Source organism: Oncorhynchus masou, chromosome 12, assembly GCF_036934945.1.
Source record: "Oncorhynchus masou masou isolate Uvic2021 chromosome 12, UVic_Omas_1.1, whole genome shotgun sequence".
NCBI lineage: Eukaryota > Metazoa > Chordata > Actinopteri > Salmoniformes > Salmonidae > Oncorhynchus > Oncorhynchus masou.
Genome location: NC_088223.1, coordinates 21102260 through 21125163, shown reverse-complemented (window position 1 = coordinate 21125163; position 22904 = coordinate 21102260). Strand labels below are relative to the sequence as shown.

Here is a 22904-nt window from a genome sequence, read left to right as displayed (position 1 = left end):
AAATCAAATTTATTTATATAGCCCTTCGTACATCAGCTGATATCTCAAAGTGCTGTACAGAAACCCAGCCTAAAACCCCAAACAGCAAGCAATGCAGGTGTAGAAGCACGGTGGCTAGGAAAAACTCCCTAGAAAAGCCAAAACCTAGGAAGAAACCTAGAGAGGAACCAGGCTATGTGGGGTGGCCAGTCCTCTTCTGGCTGTGCCGGGTAGAGATTATAACAGAACATGGCCAAGATGTTCAAATGTTCATAAATGACCAGCATGGTCGAATAATAATAAGGCAGAACAGTTGAAACTGGAGCAGCAGCACGGCCAGGTGGACTGGGGACAGCAAGGAGTCATCATGTCAAGTAGTCCTGGGGCATGGTCCTAGGGCCGCGGTTCAGTTGAAACTGGAGCAGCAGCACGGCCAGGTGGACTGGGGACAGCAAGGAGTCATCATGTCAGGTAGTCCTGGGGCATGGTCCTAGGGCTCAGGTCCTCCGAGAGAGAGAAGGAGAGAATTAGAGAACGCACACTTAGATTCACACAGGACACCGAATTGGACAGGAGAAGTACTCCAGATATAACAAACTGACCCCAGCCCCCCGACACATAAACTACTGCAGCATAAATACTGAAGGCTGAGACAGGAGGGGTCAGGAGACACTGTGGCCCCACCCGAGGACACCCCCGGACAGGGCCAAACAGGAAGGATATAACCCCACCCACTATGCCAAAGCACAGCCCCCACACCACTGGAGGGATATCTTCAACCACCAACTTACCATCCTGAGACAAAGCTGAGTATTGCCCGCAAAGATCTCCGCCACGGCACAACCCAAGGGTTGATGAGATGCAGAGTAGGCGAATGGATGATCTCCACATGTGTGGTTACCACCGTGAAGCATGGAGAAGGAGGTGTGGGAATGCTTTGCTGGTGACACTGTCTGTGATTTATTTAGAATTCAAGGCACATTTAACCAGCATTCTGCAGCGATACTCCATCCCATCTGGTTTGCACTTAGTGAGACTATAATTTGTTTTTCAACAGGACAATGACCCAACACACCTCCAGGCTGTGTAAGGGCTATTTGACCAAGAAAGAGAGTGATGTTCAGTGAACAATGATTGGATGATGTGTACTTGCCTGATATCTGAAGACTTGCATTAGCTTTATGAGTGAATACTTTGCTTGGCAAGCTAACACAGTCTTGTGGTAACATTTTGTTCACTGCCAAAAATTACAGTGTGGGGCTTGTTGTGATGTTGCTTTGTCCCTGGCTCTATTCTGACATGCTTGGATACTACTAGCCTACTTGTATATCAGGGTTTCCCAAACTCGGTTCTGGGGCCGAGTTCTGTTTTGCCCTAGCACTACACAGCTGATTCAAGTAACTCATTTTCAAACTTTGAATTATTTGAATCAGCTGTGCAGTGCTAGGGCCAAAAACGTTCAGCCATGGGGGGCCCCAGGATCGTGTTTGGGAAACCCGGAATAGTGCCCATCAAATGAAATGCAGACAAGCGCCACCCCGAGGAGTGGAAGTCTTGATGAACTGCCTTCCTTTATCGCAAACTGGTTGCCGGAGTTCGGTGTCGCCATATTTTCAATCCGAAGCTCTGAGAGGTAATATACTGTATATTTTAATCTAGTTTACCCCCGTTTAATTGACCCTTTTTGCGTAGGAAAAACCTTAATGTTTAGATTGTAGTGTAGCCTTCAACACTTGTTCTGTCGCGCGCATGTTATCATCTCGTGGAATGAATGCGGTACCATAGCTTGCTGGGAGTTTTTCCCCGGACACGGCTTGCTGGTGAGCGGCTAATGTTAGCAAGCTACTATAGCTAACTATCTCTTATGGTTGTGTGGCAAGGCGTAAACCAAGGCACCGAGATAGAAATAAGACATTGTACTCACGTAAGAATATTGAAGTAGCTAATACACACACTAGCTTTAACATGAATAAAATCTCAATGTGGACATTTTTTTTTACCATTCTGAACCACCGGTTTTAGCTAGCCTCCTCGATTACCTATCTAGGAAAACACCATGCTTGTGGCCTGATGACCGTGTGATAATCAATGAAATTTGCTTTTCGTAACAAGTATAACTACCAATGTTGATGGGGCTAGTGATAGCTTTAAATGGGTTTGAACCTTTTTACATATATTTTTTAAATGTAAAACTATAGATACTCCTGGAACTAGCAAAGCGTTAGTGATTATCCAGTTAACTGTTAGTTAGCTAGATATTTAACGTGAGCTAGCCGGTTAGATGAATATATCAACAGCTAGCTAGCTAACGTTAGCTATAATTCTAGCCAAGATTAGTTGGAAAACTATCTTTAGGGGTCTATTGATTTACTTTTTTTAATGTGTGTTGTTGTATCTTGTACAGGTGTTTGACCAACTCGTCTAGATAGTTGGGTTTACATTTTGACAGCTGACATTCTGATGTTGAGTGTGAAGCTAAAGAGGACAACTTGTCTTCCAACAAAATATCTAGCTAGCCAGCTACCTAGCTCATTTGTGCAATGTATCTCGTCTGGCTAATATTCAATTCAAATAATATAACTTGTTTCTATCTGGAAGCAATTAAATCATGTGATTAACAGCTCATCAATTCATTGAATGATCACAAGCCTGACTCAAGCTCTGGCTATGTGTAGCCTATTACAGGGTAGCTGACTAACCTCAAATCCATGGTGAAAGAAGTTTCTGATGGAGTTTAGTCAGCTAATTACAGGGCAATTCTAACAAGGTAGCTAGCTATCTTTTGCCGTTGTTTCCTTTTGCTATACATCTAGTGTTGCTATACAGACAGTAACTTCTGATAGGGAAATTAAGGGAGTGGAACCAGAGTTCACAAAAATAGTAGGTAATATGTTGGTATGACTCATGTAGCCACATTTTTAAAATGTCTGTGTCCCAGACCCCATCACGTTTTTGGGCCATGTATCACATCTTGGTTTGCAATGGTTGCTCCTCCACCTACCATTCAAGGTGAATCCATGTTACCTGGGCATCTATATTTATCAGGTGCAATATAGGCTAGGTGTACTCTCAGGGATCATGTCTCCCATGATCATAAGGCTAATGCCCCTCTGCCCTTGTTATTGTTGAAAGCCAGCTGCTATCTTATCTAGGCCTATGCAATAATGTGATATTAATTGAGACAGTCTTTCAACGAAAATCTAATGTAGTCTATGTTTGATCTAGTCTAGGTCTCATATGGTACCTTCCCAAATACTGAGATCAAGTTTTTATTTTATTTTTTTACGTAGAATGTCTCTGGTATTTTAGATTCGATTCCCTATCTTTTATATTTTCCACTTTTTTTATCTGAGGGGAACACAGATCTGCCTTAAGTGCTGGCACAGGCCTTGTGACTGGCTCTAACTTTGAGAGAAGCATGTGATCTGAAGTTAGTTTAGCTATGGTACTGTTTAACAAAACAGCTCACTTTAAGGTAGTGTGTTGGAAAAGGGGGCCTTGGAGTCTCTGGAACGGTATTCTAACCAAAAAGTTATGCTGCAAAACACAATAGCTGTTGTTTCTGTTCACCTCTTACAATGCACAAGTGTCTGTTACATTTTTATTATGCACGTTGGCTTTGGTGTTTTGGTTTGAGTGGAATGTGTCTAGTTTCAAGTTTTGGTATGTGAAGCCATTGTGATACTATGTGCCATTGTCATGTTGTGAGGTAATATGGGTTTGTGAGATTTGAGTGTTTCCCTTTGTTGCAGTAACGGCAGGTTAAATGACAATGGAACGATTCTGAATAATATATTGTTTTTAACGATCTAGCCTAACCTACGTTTCCTTAAATTATTTCTGTAACATACTACTACTGACTTTTGTTATCGTTGTGTTAATCAATTATGTTTGTGATGCTTCATCTTTAGCTTGTATAGGCCGACAGGGTGAAATAAGGGTCAACAACATTCACTGAAGGAAAGGACAGAAGGGTCTGTTCTTTAGTGGTGGGGGAATCTGTGAAGTTGATTATTGCAATATTATTTGAAGAGATTATAAATATATTTATTTCTGGGTTGCACTAGTCTGCTGTACCTATGTCAACACCTTTGTAAATAATGAATGAACTTGTTTTCATTACTTTTATTTACATGACTGATCAAGAAAATTTTGTTTCTCTGCAGCTGACATAGGCCTATAGTGAGCAGTATGCTTTGGAAAATTGAATCGCGACACAATCACAATGCATATCGTAACGGCACCTAAGTGTCCTGATAATATTTTATTGTGAGGTCCCTGACAATTCCCAATCCTACAGTTCTTATAGTGTGCTGCAGGTATTATACCATTAGGTCTGCTGCACAGAATTCATTCTTCACACAGGACAGAAGGGCTGTCTCGTGTTTTTGTGAAGTTAGGCAGTGATACTCCCCTCCCGTGCTGTTGCTGTTTTTAAAATTGCAATGGCACACAGTTACCATATATCTTTTACAGACAGACTTTACCGTATGTTATCTGAAAAATAAACAATTTAGCACTCAATTCATACAGTCCCGTTTGTACCACATTGCATCCACCAGCTGCATTAAGTACTGCAGTGCATCTCATCCTCATGGACTGCACCAGAACTTGCTGTGAGATGTTACCCCACTCTTCCACCAAGGCACATGCAAGTTCCCGGACATTTCTGGGGGGGAGGGCCCTAGCCCTCACCCTCCAATCCAACAGGTCCCAGACGTACTCAATGGGATTGAGATCCGGGCTCTCTGCTGGCCATGGCAGAACACTGACATTCCTGTCTTGCAGGAAATCACGCACAGAACGAGCAGTATGGCTGGTGGCATTGTCATGTTGGAAAGTCATGTCAGGATGAGCCTGCAGGAAGGGTACCACATGAGGGAGGAGGATGCCTCCCCTGTAACGCACAGCTTTGAGATTGCCTGCAATGATAACAGGCTCAGTCCGATGATGCTGTGACACACCGCCCCAGACCATGACAGACCCTCCACCTCCAAATCGATCCCGCTCCAGAGTACAGGCCTCGGTGTAACCCTCATTCCTTCGACGATAAATGCGAATCTGACCATCACCCCTGGTGAGACAAAACCGCGACTCGTTAGTCAAGAGCACTTTTTGCCAGTCCGTCTGGTCCAGCGACTGGGTTTGTGCCCGTAGGCGACGTTGTTGATGTCTGATGAGGATCTCCCTTACAACGGGCCTACAAGCCCTCAGTCCAGCCTCTCTCAGCCTGTAGCAGACAGTCTGAGCACTGATGGAGGGATTGTGTGTAACTAGTGCAGTTGTTGTTGCCATCCTGTACCTGTCCCGCAGGTGTGATTTTCGGATTTATCGATCCTGTGCACGTGTTGTTACACGTGGTCTGCCACTGCGAGGACAATCAGCTGTCTGTCCTGTCTCCCTGTAGTGCTGTCTCAGGCGTCTCACAGTACAGACATTGCAATTTATTGCCCTGGCCACATCTACAGTCCTCATGCCTCCTTGCTGCATGCCTAAGGCACATTCAGGCAGATGAGCAGGGACCCGTGGCATCTTTCTTTTGGTGTTTTTCAGAGTCAGTAGAAAGGCCTCTTCAGTGTCCTAAGTTTTCAGAACTGTGACTTTAATTGCCTACCGTCTGTGAGCTGTTAGTGTCTTAACGACTGTTCCACAGGTGCATGTTCATTAATTGTTTATGGTTCATTAAACAGGCATGGGGAAACAGTGTTTAAACCCTTTAGAATTATGATCTGTGAAGTTATTTGGATTTTTATGAATCATCTTTGAAAGACAGGGTCCTGAAAAAGGGACGTTTCTTTTTTTGTTGAGTTATTTAATATACACTGCTCAAAAAAATAAAGGGAACACTTAAACAACACAATATAACTCCAAGTCAATCACACTTCTGTGAAATCAAACTGTCCACTTAGGAAGCAACACTGATTGACAATAAATTTCACATGCTGTTGTGCAAATGGAATAGACAACAGGTGGAAATTAAAGGCAATTAGCAAGACACCCCCAATAAAGGAGTGGTTCAACAGGTGATAACCACAGACCACTTCTCAGTTCCTATGCTTCCTGGCTGATGTTTTGGTCACGTTTGAATACTGGGGTGCTTTCACTCTAGTGGTAGCATAAGACTGAGTCTACAACCCACACAAGTGGCTCAGGTAGTGCAGCGCATCCAGGATGGCACATCAATGCGAGCTGTGGCAAGGTTTGCTGTGTCTGTCAGCGTAGTGTCCAGAGCATGGAGGTGCTACCAGGAGACAGGCCAGTACATCAGGAGACGTGGAGGAGGCCGTAGGAGGGCAACAACCCAGCAGCAGGACCGCTACCTCCGCCTTTGTGCAAGGAGGAGCACTGCCAGAGCACTGCAAAATGACCTCCAGCAGGCCACAAATGTGCATGTGTCTGCTCAAACGGTCAGAAACAGACTCCATGAGGGTGGTATGAGGGCCCGACATCCACAGGTGGGGGTTGTGCTTACAGCCCAACACTGTGCAGGATGTTTGGCATTTGCCAGAGAACACCAAGATTGGCAAATTCGCCACTGGCGCCCTGTGCTCTTCACAGATGAAAGCAGGTTCACACTGAGCACATGTGACAGTCTGGAGACGGCGTAGAGAACGTTCTGCTGCCTGCAACATCCTCCAGCATGACCGGTTTGGCGGTGGGTCAGTCATGGTGTAGGGTGGCATTTCTTTGGGGGGCCGCACAGCCCTCCATGTGCTCGCCAGAGGTAGCCTGACTGCCATTAGGAACCGAGATGAGATCCACAGACCCCTTGTGAGACCATATGCTGGTGCAGTTGGCCCTGGGTTCCTCCTAATGCAAGACAATGCTAGACCTCATGTGGCTGGAGTGTGTCAGCAGTTCCTGCAAGAGGAAGGCATTGATGCTATGGACTGGCCCGCCCGTTCCCCAGACCTGAATCCAATTGAGCACATCTGGGACATCATGTCTCGCTCCATCCACCAACGCCACGTTGCACCACAGACTGTCCAGGAGTTGGCGGATGCTTTCGTCCAGGTCTGGGAGGAGATCCCTCAGGAGACCATCCGCCACCTCATGAGGAGCATGCCCAGGCGTTGTAGGGAGGTCATACAGGCACGTGGAGGCCACACACACTACTGAGCCTCATTTTGACGTGTTTTAAGGACATTACATCAAAGTTGGATCAGACTGTAGTGTGATTTTCCACTTTAATTTTGAGTGTGACTCCAAATCCAGAGCTCCATGGGTTGATAAATTTGATTTTCATTGATAATTTTTGTGTGATTTTGTTGTCAGCACATTCAACTATGTAAAGAGAAGTATTTAATAATAATATTTCATTCATTCAGATCTAGGATGTGTTATTTTAGTGTTCCCTTTATTTTTTTGAGCAGTGTATATATGGAAACTGGAATGAGTTATCCTGCCTGTTTTCAAGTTAAGTCTCAATTACTCAGTTGAGTTGACTTCACAATAAGGTGGCTAATGTCATGGATTTGTTTGCCAGCCCAAGTCTAGATAGCATTAGCTGTGTTATGCCTACAACAGTGAAGTTTGAGTCCGCTAGGTGTACCTTTACAGCATGGACATTGCCATTCATGCACCTTATCAAAATATGAGTAATTCAATATTGCACCATCCCGTTCTCTGGGCTCTGTCTGCAATCACAACCAGTAGTATCTACCAGGAATAATTCAACAGAATAGTAGATGTTTGGTGAATCTATGAAATATGTATGACCACTGGAGTCTTTGCAACTCAATATTTTGATTATTTATTTAATCTCTCATTCTTGCCAATGCATATTCTGTAGGAAGGGTTAATATGAATTTGAAATAATTTGACATGATTTATATGAATTGGGTCATGAACATATGTACTGTGAAATGACCAATGTAGAGGTTAAATGTAGGTTAAGTCTGTTATAAGCTTATTCCCACTCTTTACAATATCTCTGTTGCATTGGTCTTAGGTAGTCTCCGTATAGGATATTCTCTCCATCGCGACACTGCTGCCTAGTTGAAGAGCTTGTGATCTCCATGCAGCGCCTTGGGGAAAAGCACACCTCGGCCTCAGAAGATGCCCTTCTGGAGGAATGAAACCATTGTCATTATACCCGACTGTAGGTCTATTTGCCTACGAGCCAAATTGAAGGGCATGCATGATGCGTGCAACATATTTGATCATTTGAATTAATCTTTATTCAGTTCAGTCATTATGTCATCCATTGTCATTTGTCTGATTTGCAATAGGAACTAAATCAAAGAGAATAGAACTCTTATCCATATGTTTATTGAAATCCATGTGTGTATTCAAAATTAGGCTAAAGAACTTGAGAATTTAGATAACATATATTTCAACTTGTAGGCATTGCAATTTAGGCAAATTTTGGGTACTGTTTTGTGGAATAGTTGTAGTACTCTATTTGTGTTTAAAAAGAAACCCTAGCTCACACGCCTCTCTAAATACATTTTCAACAAAGTTGTTGAAGCACGTGCAGTGGCTGATAGGGAAAACAGATCTGGCCATAAGAATAGGCTAGAGATAGTCTTGACCATTTGGGACCCCTTGGCTATTTCAATCAGGACAGGTTATAGCCAAGACGATCAATATTGTTTTCTCATTTATTTATATGGCTATAGCCTCTGGGATGGGGTTGTGCAATGCAAATGGCTATAACAAGCCTACATATGGAATTCACTAATACAACAGTCAAAATCCCTAATATAAGATCAGTAGTCTGTGCTCGCAAATACTGGAAAAAGTGTGATTCATTACTCACCACAGTAGCCCCATACGGCTATAAAAATAAATTATGAAATTATATGGCCATTTAAATAACACAACAGCATGGCATATTTATATAGTGGAATAGGCCTAGCCTAAATCATAATTACTTTCTTTTATGCAGCCCAGGCGGTTATTCTAAATGAGGTTCGTCTGTGTCTTTATCATTCTCACACAAGTCATTTGCAGAAGGCCTAAGCCTATACTACTTCATCTGCTGCTATAATGTCCTTATTGAATGCAGTTCTAAAACAGACTTTTATTTTGGAAATTAACTCGGAAGCTGCAAAGCAACTCTAACATCTGGGCTAGAGTTGCTTGATTGACAAGCTGACTTCGGTTCATGTCCTTTGCAGATGCCACGTTACTAACAAGTTTGTATAAAACAGATTTAACCGTTAAGTAGGAATTGAAGGTGTAACTGTTAATTCATAGTCGTAACACGGTTGTACGTTTACACATCTAGCTTAAGGTTTCTTGATTCCCGCACGGCTTTTCTCATGATCCTAATGATACCTGCCAAAAAGGTTGAACGTACGTTTCTGGTTCCTTACTTTTGGAGTTGCCTATATGCAAAATAATGGGCTCCATTATTGCGTGCTGAATGTTTCTGATCAGTGGTAGATGAGGAAATGACTAGATTATCTGCCCAGCCAGAGAATTAACCAAATATACAGATGGAGATTCAGTGAAACAACAAAATCACATTAAGACGAGTCACAGGCTTTTTGGTTGTGAATAGGCCTAGGCTACTGAGCGACTGCAAGTGAAGAGTAAAATAATCCCCTTGTTAAACTACATAACATGCTGACAAAATGTCAGTCCTAATAAATGAGCCAACTAGACAAGATCATCATGAACAGCACTCGCGTCAAATGAAAAATAATTTTTTAACCTCCTTTTCTCCCCAATTTCATGGTATCCAATTGGTATTTACAGACCTGTCCCATCACTGCAACTCCCGTAGTACTCGGGAGAGGCGAAGGTCGAGAGCTGTGTGTCTTCCAAAACACAACCTAGCCAAGCCACACTGCTTCTTGACACAACTCCCGCTTAACCCGGAAGCCAGCTGCACCAATGTGTTGGAAGAAACACCGTACTCCTGGCGACTGAGTCAGCGTGCGTTACGCTCGGCCCGCCACAGGAGTCGCAAGTGCGCGATGGTACAGGAACATCCCTGCCAGCCAAACCCTCGCGTAACCTGGACGACACTGGGCCAATTGTCTCCCAATTGTCTCCCGACCCGCTCCATGGGTCTCCCGGTCGCGGCAGGCTGCGTCAGAAGCCTGGACTCAAACTATGTTCTCCAGTGGCACAGCTGCTTAGACCACTTCGCCACTCTGGTGACCCCATTCAGGTCAATTTAATTACCATTTCCAGAGCCTGGTTGTAAACTAACCAATATGTTGATTCAGTGAGAAGGAAAATTGGACCTTTATTAATTTTTAAGCATACCCCACACTTCTCTCAAAGCAGAGCGAAACGGTGCTGAAATTGTTGACCACACGTGGGTAGACTAGTGTTTGTTCTATGTTCTATAACAATTGGATCAGTAAGCAACAAGTTGATGCCTTCATTGCACTGGTCTACTTTATTCTAATATTTTAGTAATTTGGTTATTATTTATTCCCACAGTAATTCGTTATGCATTTGTCCAGTTGTGGTTAAGAAAATCGTGCATGCGGTGGGCTATGTGAAGAGATGGGTGAAGTGACATGGCTCGCAAAGTTTAGAACTGCCAGGAGGATAGTAGTAACGGGTGCTGCTTAGCAACCATCAAGGGCTTAAGAAAGTAGTGCTGCCAATGCACCACGTGAACTTTACCGCATAGGTTGGTAGCCGGAAATAAAAGTAGAGGCTTTGTCGCTGGCAATACCTTTCATATATAAAGAAAAGTTGGTGAAATGTTAAGTTGGTTAAAAAACGTCTTGATTTTAACCAAACTTGTAGTGTTGTCTTTTTATTTTGCCTTTTTACATTTAGCGAGAGGCCATGTTTTTCCCTGTTCATTGATTCAGTAGCAGAAATCCAAATTAATGAAGTTATCCTGCTAAATCAAATAAAAATCAGCGCCCACATTATGACCATTTGAAAGGGATAGGCTAAGATTCTACGATGGGCCGTGATGACAAAAACACCCGTTTCATATGGCTCCACACTATAGCTCAACCTATAGTTGATATAGGTGTCTGGACTCAAATTAGGCCATAGGATTCAAAATACAGTGACGTGTCTGATGGCATCAACATCACAAACAACGAGAAAGTAGTAGTCAAAATACTCAAGGTACTGGCTCTGGACTTCTATTTCACTCCGTTACTGAGACCAGTGTTTCTTTCAAATGGGATGGCAGGTAGCCTAGTGGTTAGAGCAATGGACAAGTAACCCGAAAGGTTGCAAGATCGAATCCCCGAGCTGACAAGGTAAAGATCTGTCATTCTGCCCCTGAACAAGGCAGTTCCTAGGCCGTCATTGAAAACAATAATTTGTTCTTAACTGACTTGCCTAGTTAAATAAAGGTAAAATTAAAAATGCCTTTAGCCAGTGAAATGCATCGTGGGAGCGCAGCGGCTTCACAGCTCCGGTCCATCCGTGTGTGTGTTTCTCTCCCTGTTTAATGCATTTCTATGGTCTTCTCTGCCTTGACCCACAGGTCCTGAGGCAGCCTTTGTGTCCACCTGAACATGTCTGGCCCGGTCACCAGTCGATCCCGGGTTTACCCCGACGTGAACACACAGAGACCCCGGGAGTACTGGGACTACGAGTCACACGTTGTGGAGTGGGGGTGAGCTGAGCTAGCCATGCGATTGTCCACGGCAGCACCACACCCTTTTACCCATTTCAGTGTCAGACATACTGACGTACTTCTCACATCCTCTCTTCCTTCTCGTTTTCTCATGCAATGGGTTTTGAGAAAGAGGATATGAGAAAGGACGTGAGGAGTATGCAATTTAGATTCTCCCTATGAGATTTATCTATGGTGTGCTCCCCTATCTGGGTCATGTTCAGCAGAGCACAGCACAACAGTGTGGAAATGGAGCGTTCACATAGAAATATATGAAGTAGAACAAACATGCCTTATGTAGAGTAAGGACTCGCATCGGCTCTTCATCACATTCCACCTACAACATGGCCCTGGTGCGTTGCAACTCTAATTAAGAACTTGGAATGTGCCAGCTTTATCATCCCGTATCAGTGTTAACTCTGTTGGGGGAATCGTGGGCTTATCCGTCTTAACATTGTTGTGAATATTACTCATTGTTTTTTTCTCTGTCTGACCCTCAGGAATCAAGATGACTACCAGCTGGTGCGAAAGCTCGGCCGAGGCAAATACAGCGAAGTGTTTGAAGCCATCAACATCACAAACAACGAGAAAGTAGTAGTCAAAATACTCAAGGTACTGGCTCTGGACTTCTATTTCACTCCTTTGAACAGTTACTGAGACCAGTGTTTCTTATATATATATATATATATATATTACAGCAAATAAAAATAAATGTCCTTTTTTCAGGACCGTGTCTTTCAAAGATCATTTGTAAAAATCCAAATAACTCCACAGATCTTCAATGTAAAGGGTTTAAACACTGTTTCCCCATGCCTGTTCAATAAACCATAAACAATTATTGAACATGCACCTGTGGAACAGTCATTAAGACACTAACAGCTTACAGACGGTAGACAATTAAAGTCACAGTTCTGAAAACTTAGGACACTGAAGAGGCCTTTCTACTGACTTTGAAAAACACCAAAAGAAAGATGCCATGGGTCCTTGCTCATCTGCGTGAACGTGCCTTAGGCATGCAGCAAGGAGGCATGAGGACTGCAGATATGGCCAGGGCAATAAACTGTAATGCCTGTACTGTGAGACGCCTGAGACAGCACTACAGGGAGATGGCAACAACTGCTCAAGTTACACCAGAAACGCACAATCCCTCCATCAGTGCTCAGACTGTCTGCAATAGGCTGAGAGAGGCTGGACTGAGGGATTGTATGCCTATAGGCCTCAACAACTTCACCTATGGGCACAAACCCACCGTCGCTGGACCAGACAGGACTGGCAAAAAGTGCTCTTCTCTAACGAGTGCACTAGCGAATCCGATGGTCAGATTTGCATTTATCGTCGAAGGAATGAGTGTTACACCGAGGCCTGTACTCTGGAGCGGGATCGATTTGGAGGTGGAGGGTCATGATCTGGGGCGCTGTGTCACAGCATCATCGGACTGAGCTTCTTATCATTGCAGGCAATCTCAAAGCTGTGTGTTACAGGGGAGACATCCTCCTCCCTCATGTGGTACCCTTCCTGCAGGCTTATCCTGACATGACCCTCCAGCATGACAATGCCACTAGCCATACTGCTCGTTCTGTGTGTGATTTCCTGCAAGACAGGAATGTCAGTGTTCTGCCATGACCAGAGAAGAATAGCCCCCCCCCCCCACAGAGATGTCTGGGAACTTGCAGGTGCCTTGTTGGAAGAGTGTTGTAACATCTCACAGCAAGAACTGTCAAATCTGGTGCAGTCCATGAGGAGGAGATGCACTCCAGTACTTAATGCAGCTGGTGGCCACATCAGATACTGACTGTTACTTTTGTTCCCCCCCCTCCCCCCTGTTCAGAGACACATTACTCCATTTCTGTTAGTCACATGTCTGTGGAACTTGTTCAGTTTGTCTCAGTTGTTGAATGTTGTTATGTTCATACAAATATTTATGCATGTTAAATTTTCTGAAAATAAACTTAGTTGACAGTGAGAGGATGTTTCTTTTTTTGCCGAGTTTCTTTTCGTGTTATTTAGACAGTTGGAGACAGGCACGCGGGAATAACAGTAGGAACGGTGGAGACTGGGATTGAACCCCGGTCTCCAGTTGAGCGAGACATGTTACCACTCGACTACGGGCTCTGCACCTCAGACCCAAAGTTTCTCACGCTGTGGATGGGCTTCAGTAAGGCCCTGGCAGCTAGCCTTTTGTTTATAATTTGGCCTATAGACTGTACAATGGGCTCCCGAGTGGTGCAGCAGCCTATTGCACTGCATCTGTGCTAGAGGTGTCACTACAGACCCTGGTTCGATTCCAGGCTGTATCACAGCTGGCCGTGATTGGGAGTCCCATAGGGCGGCACATAATTGGCCCAGCATCGTTAGGTTTTGGCCGGGGTAGGCCGTCGTTGTAAATAAGAATTTGTTCTTAACTGACTTACCCAGTTAAATAAAAAATAAAGTACATGTTCTGGGTAAGGCTTTCTAGATACTGCTCACAGCATGGTATTTCACAGAAGCACTGTCCACCTTTATTTTCCTTTCAATCTCCTGCATGTTGTTCTCTTGTGCCTAACAGCCAGTAAAGAAGAAGAAAATCAAGCGAGAAATCAAGATTCTAGAAAACCTGCGAGGCGGCCCCAACATCATCACACTTCTAGACATCGTCAAGGATCCAGTGGTCAGTTTCTCCACCTACTAATAATGCATGCTGTCATGCTGCCCGGTACATATCATATGACATTTTGGGCACCATTCTCGCTGGTATGCATCCGCTATGTAATGATTTTACTCAACATATTTGGTCTGTGTTTATGAACATTTCAAAAATACATTTTGTCTTATGATTGCAGTCCCGGACTCCAGCCCTGGTTTTTGAACATGTTAACAACACAGACTTCAAGGTAAGTAGCTTCACTCATTTGTTTCCATTCAGAATGGAGGCCTTCGCTTGAACTGTGTGTCATTCTAGTGAACTGTTTTTTTCTTTTCTTGTAGCAATTATATCAAACGCTATCAGACTACGACATACGGTTCTACATGTACGAGATCTTAAAGGTAAGACCTAATTATGGGGGGTAGACAGCGTATGCCTGTCCATTTTTAAAAGTGTGTCTATATATACACTACCGTTCAAAAGTTTGGTCACTTTGAAATGTCCTAGTTTTTGAAAGAGAAGTGCATTTTTTGTCCATTTAAAATAACATAAAATGTATCAGAAATACAGTGTAGACATTGTTAATGTTGTAAATGACTAATGCAGCTGGAAGTGGGTGACTTTGACAATATACACTATGACAATATACACTACCGTTCAAATGTTTGGGGTCACTTAGAAATGTCCTTGTTTTTGAAAGAAAAGCACATTTTATGTCTATTAAAATAACAGAAATTGATCAGAAATACAATGTAGACATTGTTAATGTTGTATATTTCTATATTTCTATATCAGCAACCATCAGCAACCATCACTCCTGTGTTCCAATGGCACTTTGTGTTAGCTAATCCAAGTTTACCATTTTAAAAGGCTAATGGATCATTAGAAAACGCTTTTGCAATTGTTAGCACAGCTGAAAACTGTTGTACTGATTAAAGAAGCAATATAACTGGCCTTCTTTAGACTAGATTTGGAGCATCAGCATTTGTGGGTTCAATTGCAGGTTCAAAATGACCTTTCACTCTCGTCAGTCTGTCCTTGTTCTGAGAAATGAATGCTATTCCATGTGAGAAATTGCCAAGAAACTGAAGATCTCGTACAACGCTGTGTACTACTCCCTTAACAGAACAGCGCAAACTGTCACTAACCAGAATAGAACGAGTGGGAGGCCCCGGTGCACAACTGAGCTAGAGGAGATGCACATTAGAATGTCTAATTTGAGAAACAGACGCCTCACAAGTCCTCAACTAGCAGCTTCATTAAATAGTACGTGTAAAACACCAGTTTCAATGTCAACAGTGAGGAGGTGACTCTGGGATGCTGGCCTTCTAGGCAGAGTTGCAATGAAAAAGCCATATCTCAGACTGGCCAATAAAAAGAGAAGATTTAGATGGGCAAAAGAACACAGACGCTGGAAAGAGGAACTCTGCCTAGAAGGCCAGCATCCCGTAGTCGCCTCTTCACTGTTGACGTTGAGACGGGTGTTTTGTGGGTACTATTTAATGAAGCTGCCAGTTGAGGACTTGAGGCGTCTGTTTCTCAAACTAGACACTAATTATTTTAATGGACAAAAAAATGTGCTTTTCTTTCAAAAACAAGGACATTTCTATAGTTATACAGCAAGTAACTGCATGTGTTTCACGATCAGTTAAAATCAATTGATCAAGTAATTTCAGATACGTCAGGGTAGCCTCACAATACATCTCAATATTGGCCACCAATATTGGATTTTTGAGATTTGGCAAAACTGCGGCACTGTGTTGTGACACAACTGCACATTTTAGTGGCCTTATATTGTCCCCAGCAAAAGGTGGCCCTGTGTAATGATCATGCCGTTTAATCAGCTTCCGGTCAGGTGGATGGATTATCTTGGCAAAGGAGAAATGCTCACTAACAGGGATGTAAACGACACCTGCCACTTACATTAAATGTCACAAGCATATTATCCACCTGGTACTGGACTGTTATGTTAGTTGAGTCAGGCTGCATCAATGACATTATGGCCTGACATCGGTAGGATATAGGCCAGTACCTTGCATTCACCTCTGAGATTAGCCTACATTCTGATGCACGGTTCCTGCACTGTATTTTGGACATGTTATAGAGCTTTAGGGAGGACTAGGGTGGGGAGCATCTAGTCAGGCTCTCTCCCACGGGGGAGGGGAGTTACCCGAGCTGCTACAGTGTTAATTTTGGCTGCCGTGTTAGATTGTTTTAGTCTTGGTCACGTTTTAGCAATTTTATTCTTCATTAGTTTTTAATTCAACAAAAACGCTGGACAATTTGTCTAGTTTTAGACACAGTGCATTTTCTTCCCATTTAAGTAATTAATATTTGCCCTTAACGTACATCATTTGGCATAATCAGATGGCCTTGTCCAACTAGGCCTACTGTCCACTCTAATACCTTAACTGGCAACATTGATATTGTGGCAGATTGTAACCAATGCCAGCAATAATAACCATACAGGCTATAAAGCCTTGGCTCCAGGCTAAACAATTTACATAACTGTTTGAGTGGGGTAAATAACAGTGATTTCATTAAGGTGTAGAATCTGAGCTTTCCAACAATGCTAGAAGTATTACTGTACTCTTAAAATTCAGCAAATAGCATTTTGTTTTTCCAATGGATAAAGGGAACCACAACTCTCATTTGCAGACCTCGAGAGTGGCAAAACAGATGAACAACGGCATATGTGGCAAAATAGATCTCATGTGATCAGAGCAAAAATTGCCTATACGAAAGAAAAGATAATCACAGACATTGTTTCTAATTGAGGGAAGTTGCAATTGAAGTGCCCTGGCTTCGTAGCAGTTCAAGAGGCGAGTGATTGAATGACCTCCCTGGAACTGTGTGTGTGGAGGAGCCTGCTTTGCTCAAGCAGCCCGCGCAACTGAAAGAAGTTATCAGCCATTGAGAGGATTCCATTAAATATTCTGAGAAGCCATGCATGCTTATGATTGGACAAAACGGTTGAAAAGGAGATTTGTGGCATTTTCGTGAACTAAAATGGAAAGTAATTTTAAATAGTAATTTAGTAAATAGTTTTTTCCCCAGGGCGTCTTGTTATAGTCATTCGTTTTTGTCAGGTAAAATAGGTAGTTGACTAGTGTATTTCGTTGTAGTTCTTGACGAAATTAACTGAGCCGCTGCTGAGGGAATCTCTTTACTGTGGCAAGCAGAAACTCTGAGCAGAGCAGGCGAGGAAGATGCAAACCAAATGTAGGAGACGTATTAAAAGCATGAGGATTTATGAGTGGACAGGCCTGACACATTGTGCCTTTCTGTACTCGCAGCCCAACCCCTGCTCAGCGAGGAGTATTTCTACCACAATTGCTCCTCACGCTGGTGCTTCAGGAAAACTACTATGCCTGAGACTTCATCAGTTTATTATATGGCCTGTATGGATGGATGAAAACCTGCTGGTGTTATATTTATTTTAATAAAAATTAAGCATATACCAAATATGACTCTGAGGACAATGGGAAGATACTGTACTTTTGTCTTCATCTTTTTCTCTATAAATGGCTGGTGGTGGATTACAGTACAATGGTCTGTCACAGGGTTCACCATGGTTTTCTGCTCTATGGCAGCTCTGTCTCAGTGGTAGCAGCCTTGTTGATACGTGCTGCCAAGCTAAGGTGTGCTAAGCTGGATCACAGAAAGCGCTCCCCATCCCACAAGCCCGGTAAAGCATCTGCTCCTGTTCTTATCCCACAGACTTGGCCTTCTCGCATATCTGATGCTCTCTCCCTGGCCTCACTGATGCTGGTGAAACATCAGCTAAATTAGCTGTCAGAGATCCGGAATTAAGGATAGGAATCCCTATCCATGGTTGTTAGCCTATAGATTAGTAGTGATCTCAGATCATGGGACAAAAACCTGCAGCTCTCCGGGAGAAGGGTTTATGAGGATCAGTGGCCTATCGTGACTTATTAAGTCCGTTTAAGTGCTGTGTTGGGCTATATGCTGACAGTGAGAAAGCAAATTAATCATTACACCATCACCACCGATGACACTCAATGGGTGTTGGCCAAGTATTTTCCATAATGTTTACATCAGTAGGACTTAATGCAGCCATAAAGATGACTGACAAGGCCACTGTCCCGGCTTAATTGGCTGGAATACGTGAGAGAGAACCTGCTATTCACCTGAACGCCGTGGCATTTTCTTTCCCGTTGCACAACTTTCTGCCTCTGTGTCCTAGTTCACCTGAGCCAGTTCCCAGCTGTTTCTGCTCTCATCTCTCCTCTCTGTTCCCACCCACAGGCCCTGGACTACTGTCACAGTATGGGCATCATGCACCGAGACGTCAAGCCACACAACGTCATGATTGACCACGAACACAGAAAGGTACTGGCCTATTTCTCCCTCCCTCCTTTCCCTGATTAGCTAAATTACTCCACCAAAGACCAACGTATGGGTGGAGTATTGCCCCACAGTGTGCCACTTGTTTAGTTGGCTCACAAAGCACCCGGTCTCATCTGTGATTGGTCCAATTGTGACATACAAGGCATTTAGCCAATTTGTTGATCAAGGCATTTAACCCTAATTTGCTCCAGAGTTGCCATACTATTTTCTCTGACCCTGTAAAACAACCCATCACTGCATCTATCCGATGTGTGAGACAATACACCTTTAAAAAAAAATAATAATAATAATTTACCTTTTCATTCAGTTGGTAGAATATTTCATGTTGCCTCCTGAGGTAAGACACATTTCAGAGATGGTCTTTGGTTTATTTTTGTAATATATAATTTAAGGTTTTGTCCTCCAGTGCGACTTTAAAGTGTAGACATCTGACACTGTATACACAATTAACCATTCATGTATTCCACCCACATGTATATCTGTTAAGTTTCGAACAAAATGTCCTGAGTGTTGGTTTGATCTTTCTCTGACTATAAAGTCCTGGCTGTTTGGTTCTAGTGATGTAGCTGTTGATTGGTTGTTTCTAGCTTCGCCTTATAGACTGGGGTTTGGCAGAGTTCTACCACCCTGCTCAGGAGTACAACGTACGAGTGGCGTCCCGATACTTCAAGGGTCCAGAGCTGCTAGTCGACTACCAGGTCAGGCAGTTCTCTGGCTTTTTGGAACATTTATCCCGGTGCTGTTGACTGAGCCCTGATGCCGTTCCCTGTTGACTGTGCCCCTATATAGATGTACGACTACAGTTTAGACATGTGGAGCTTGGGCTGCATGCTGGCCAGTATGATCTTCAGGAAGGAGCCTTTCTTCCACGGACACGACAACTACGACCAGGTGAGAGCTCAGCCACCATGTTAAATCAACCAAACTATATATCAATCAATTACATTGTATCTGTATAGTGCTTTTAACTAAAGTGTCAGTGTTTTAATAGTAACCTGGCCTTAACCCCCAAAGAGATGCACACACAAGCCCAATGTTAATGTGTGTATTGCCTTATCCTAACCCCTCTATATATCCAATATGTTCAGACAGCAGGTGCTGTCCCCCAGTGTTTAATGCATGTCAGTCTTGTTTGTTTTGCAGCTTGTACGAATCGCAAAAGTCCTGGGCACAGAAGACCTTTATGACTACATCGATAAATACAACATCGAGCTAGACCCACGGTTCAACGACATTCTGGGCAGGTAGGTTCATCTCAAATCTCCATGTTGTGTTAGTGTTGCGTCTATCTGTCAGTTTGAGCAAGGCGAGGCATAGAATCACATGAGTAGTTATGTGGGATGGAAGGTGATTTGTCGATCAGCGATTCAGCACATACCCAACTGCAACACACTAACACTTACTGTGTGACCATTTATGCTCTATCAAGTGGGTGGGAGAGGTTTGAGGAGAGGCTGTGTCCTTGTTGTATTGTTGCTGATCGTTTAGTCTCTTTTTGTTACCCAGACATTCCCGTAAACGGTGGGAGAGGTTTGTGCACAGTGAGAATCAGCACCTGGTGAGCACCGAGGCTCTGGACTTCCTGGACAAGCTGCTGCGCTACGACCACCATGCCCGCCTCACAGCCCGGGAGGCCATGGACCAGCCCTACTTCTGTGAGCTGCACCTCATTATCCATCTCTCACACACACTCACCATGGACCAGCCCTACTTATGTGAGCTGCACCTCATTATCCATCTCTAACACACACTCACCATGGACCAGCCCTACTTCTGTGAGCTGCACCTCATTATCCATCTCTCACACACACTCACCATGGACCAGCCCTACTTCTGTGAGCTGCACCTCATTATCCATCTCTCACACACACTCACCATGGACCAGCCCTACTTATGTGAGCTGCACCTCATTATCCATCTCTAACACACACTCACCATGGACCAGCCCTACTTCTGTGAGCTGCACCTCATTATCCATCTCTCACACACACTCACCATGGACCAGCCCTACTTCTGTGAGCTGCACCTCATTATCCATCTCTCACACACACTCACCATGGACCAGCCCTACTTCTGTGAGCTGCACCTCATTATCCATCTCTCACACACACTCACCATGGACCAGCCCTACTTCTGTGAGCTGCACCTCATTATCCATCTCTCACACACACTCACCATGGACCAGCCCTACTTCTGCGAGCTTTAACGTTACCTCCCTGTTATCCATAGTTTCCGTGTCAGTTTTTCCACAGTCTACACTGGAATATATTGGATTGTCATGCATCTCTGCACACCATTTGTGTATTCAATGATGTGCTATGTTTGCTTGTGTGATTGTAATTGAGTTTGTCTCTCTGTCAGACCCCATTGTGAAAGACCAGGCGAGGATGGGCTCTACATCAGGGCTGTCGACTGGTTCTACCCCAGTCAGCTCCTCCAGTATGATGACAGGTAACAAACACAGGGTCTGATGATATGTCTGCAAAGGAGGATGGTTATTGATCAAAAACGGAATCAGTTCTTGTGTGATAATTTGCTAATGGAGGAATGTCCAGCCACTTCCTCTGATGCGGTTTTCATCTTCATCTTTTAATTTCTCTTCTCCAGGCATCACCTCCATGTCCTCGTCGCAGCCCCTGGCTAATGTGGCGGGCTCTCCTGTGATCTCCTCCCCCAGTGCTCTGGCCACTCAGGTCCCAGCTGCTGCCGGGGCCCAGCCCTGAACGGTGCCCTCAGCCTGGGGCCTGGGATGGGACCCTCTGTCTGGCCTGGCCTACCCAGCCAACCACCATTTTATGTTGAGTATAACAGAGACGAAGGAAAAGATATTAGGTTCCCCTTTTCTTTTTTTCATACAATAATTATATATTGAGATCCGGGAGAGAGAGAAGAGAACAAACATTACTTGCGTCTGTCTGGATAAAAACCGTAGCTGCATTCTTTCATGATGACGGTGTCTAGAAATGCAACTACGTAGAAAGTAAGAAAAATGGACAATAAAAATGATTTTATATGTCCCTAAAGTACATGTTTGTTTTCTATGGGTCGGAGGTTGATTTTCTAGTTCTTTTTTTCACATCAAATGACTCATGGGCTGCTTGTAACACTTTGTTAATTACGTTTTCTGTTGGTCATATTTTCGTCATTGAATTTCTCTCAATAGAACGGCACCCCTGATTTAGTTATTTCAGTGTCATCCCTAATGTTTTTATCACGAGGCAGTGTCACAATGATTATGCTTGTTATTTGGTTGTGGCTATTTCAGGCTCATTGAACTAACTTTTTGTACTTGAGTTATGCTGACATATGACTGTGTTTATAAAATGTATTCAATAAGCCCATGTTGTTTTTACTACATCCAGTGCACAGTGTGTAGTTCCTAGTAGTTTAAGAGACTTCACTGACCCATTTTGTTTTGTTCACGTGTGTTTGAAGCTGAGACCATGGAGAAAGTCCAGTTGGCTTGATTAGAGGCTTACTTTTTCTCTAAATCTGCTTGCTGAGTTTGTTACCTGAGAGCACCCAGAATGATTTTTTTTGAAAATTATTATTCTTTTTTTGTACAATTGAATAATTAAACCATGTAAGTAGATACATCAATGAGACCAGGAATAGAATCTCTAACTCTGTAGCTAAAAGGGGTATTCTGAGATTCAATTTGGTTTAATAGATTCAGAACCAGGTGAGTTAGGGCTCTATTAAATCTGTTAATGTGATTATGCAACCTTCCTGAGATTGCATATATCGTCTCAATCGGAAATTACCTTAATTTATATTAACACTTCAGCGATCCAGGTTGAATAAAGCCCTTACTGTAAACAATGGCTGCAGCTCAGTGTTCAGTATCTGACAGGTAGGACTAAGAATGGGCTTTGTGTGCCCTACTGAACATTAGGTGGACACCTGTAGATTTGGTAATGTCAAGTGGAAAAGACCCGGCCCTCATGCAATGCAGTCTCCCTAACAGTGGGTACATTCAACAGCAGTACATCTTATCTATTAGATTGAGTACTGCTGACGGGGTTTTCCCTGCTGTGAGTGAGTCACAAGGAGGATCGTGTTACAAAGTCAGTCTTCTGGTTAATTTGATACAGGCAACCTTTACTGGAGCAGAGCACCCACCTAGATCTCATGGAGTCCTGGGTCAGTGCTGGGTCCACGGGTAGCTGTGACCTAATTACCTATATAGTGTTCTACAATTGACCAGGGCCTATAGGGGGATCAAGTTGTCATTTGGGACACAGCCTGGCAATCTAAATCCAAAGTAGTCTTCCCATGCTAGACCAGAAGCTCCCTACTATCTGGGGAAGGTTAGGAAGGGAAAAACAGCACAGGAACCATGGGGGTGACATGGAGGGCTGAAATGTGAGTGTTTTT

The 22904-nt window shown here is 43.5% G+C and overlaps 1 protein-coding gene across 2 annotated transcripts; it reads left to right on the top strand.

Moving 5' to 3' along the window:
* The first annotated feature begins 1510 nt into the window (after positions 1–1510).
* Positions 1511–21863, top strand: LOC135549681 (casein kinase II subunit alpha-like). 2 transcript variants are annotated; one of them, XM_064979877.1, is made up of 14 exons: positions 1540–1612; positions 1765–1799; positions 11399–11530; positions 12031–12142; positions 14079–14180; positions 14353–14403; positions 14498–14557; positions 18426–18509; positions 19115–19225; positions 19317–19418; positions 19671–19771; positions 20034–20182; positions 20889–20978; positions 21135–21863. In XM_064979877.1, the coding sequence occupies exons 3-14, from the start codon at positions 11430–11432 to the stop codon at positions 21248–21250; spliced, it is 1179 nt and encodes a 392-aa protein (XP_064835949.1). In that variant the 5' UTR covers positions 1540–1612; positions 1765–1799; positions 11399–11429; the 3' UTR covers positions 21251–21863. The 2 variants fall into 2 exon arrangements, with proteins under 2 accessions (XP_064835948.1, XP_064835949.1); XM_064979876.1 differs by lacking the exon at positions 1765–1799 and having other exon boundaries at positions 1511–1612.
* The last annotated feature ends 1041 nt before the right edge of the window (positions 21864–22904 follow it).

Coding starts and splice junctions, on each gene's coding strand:
- LOC135549681 (XM_064979876.1), top strand. CDS start 11,430: ATGTCTGGCCCGGTCACCAGTCGATCCCGGGTTTACCCCGACGTGAAC. Junction 11,531..12,030: donor TCACACGTTGTGGAGTGGGG/GTGAGCTGAGCT, acceptor TCTGACCCTCAG/GAATCAAGATGACTACCAGC. Junction 19,226..19,316: donor AGCTGCTAGTCGACTACCAG/GTCAGGCAGTTC, acceptor GCCCCTATATAG/ATGTACGACTACAGTTTAGA.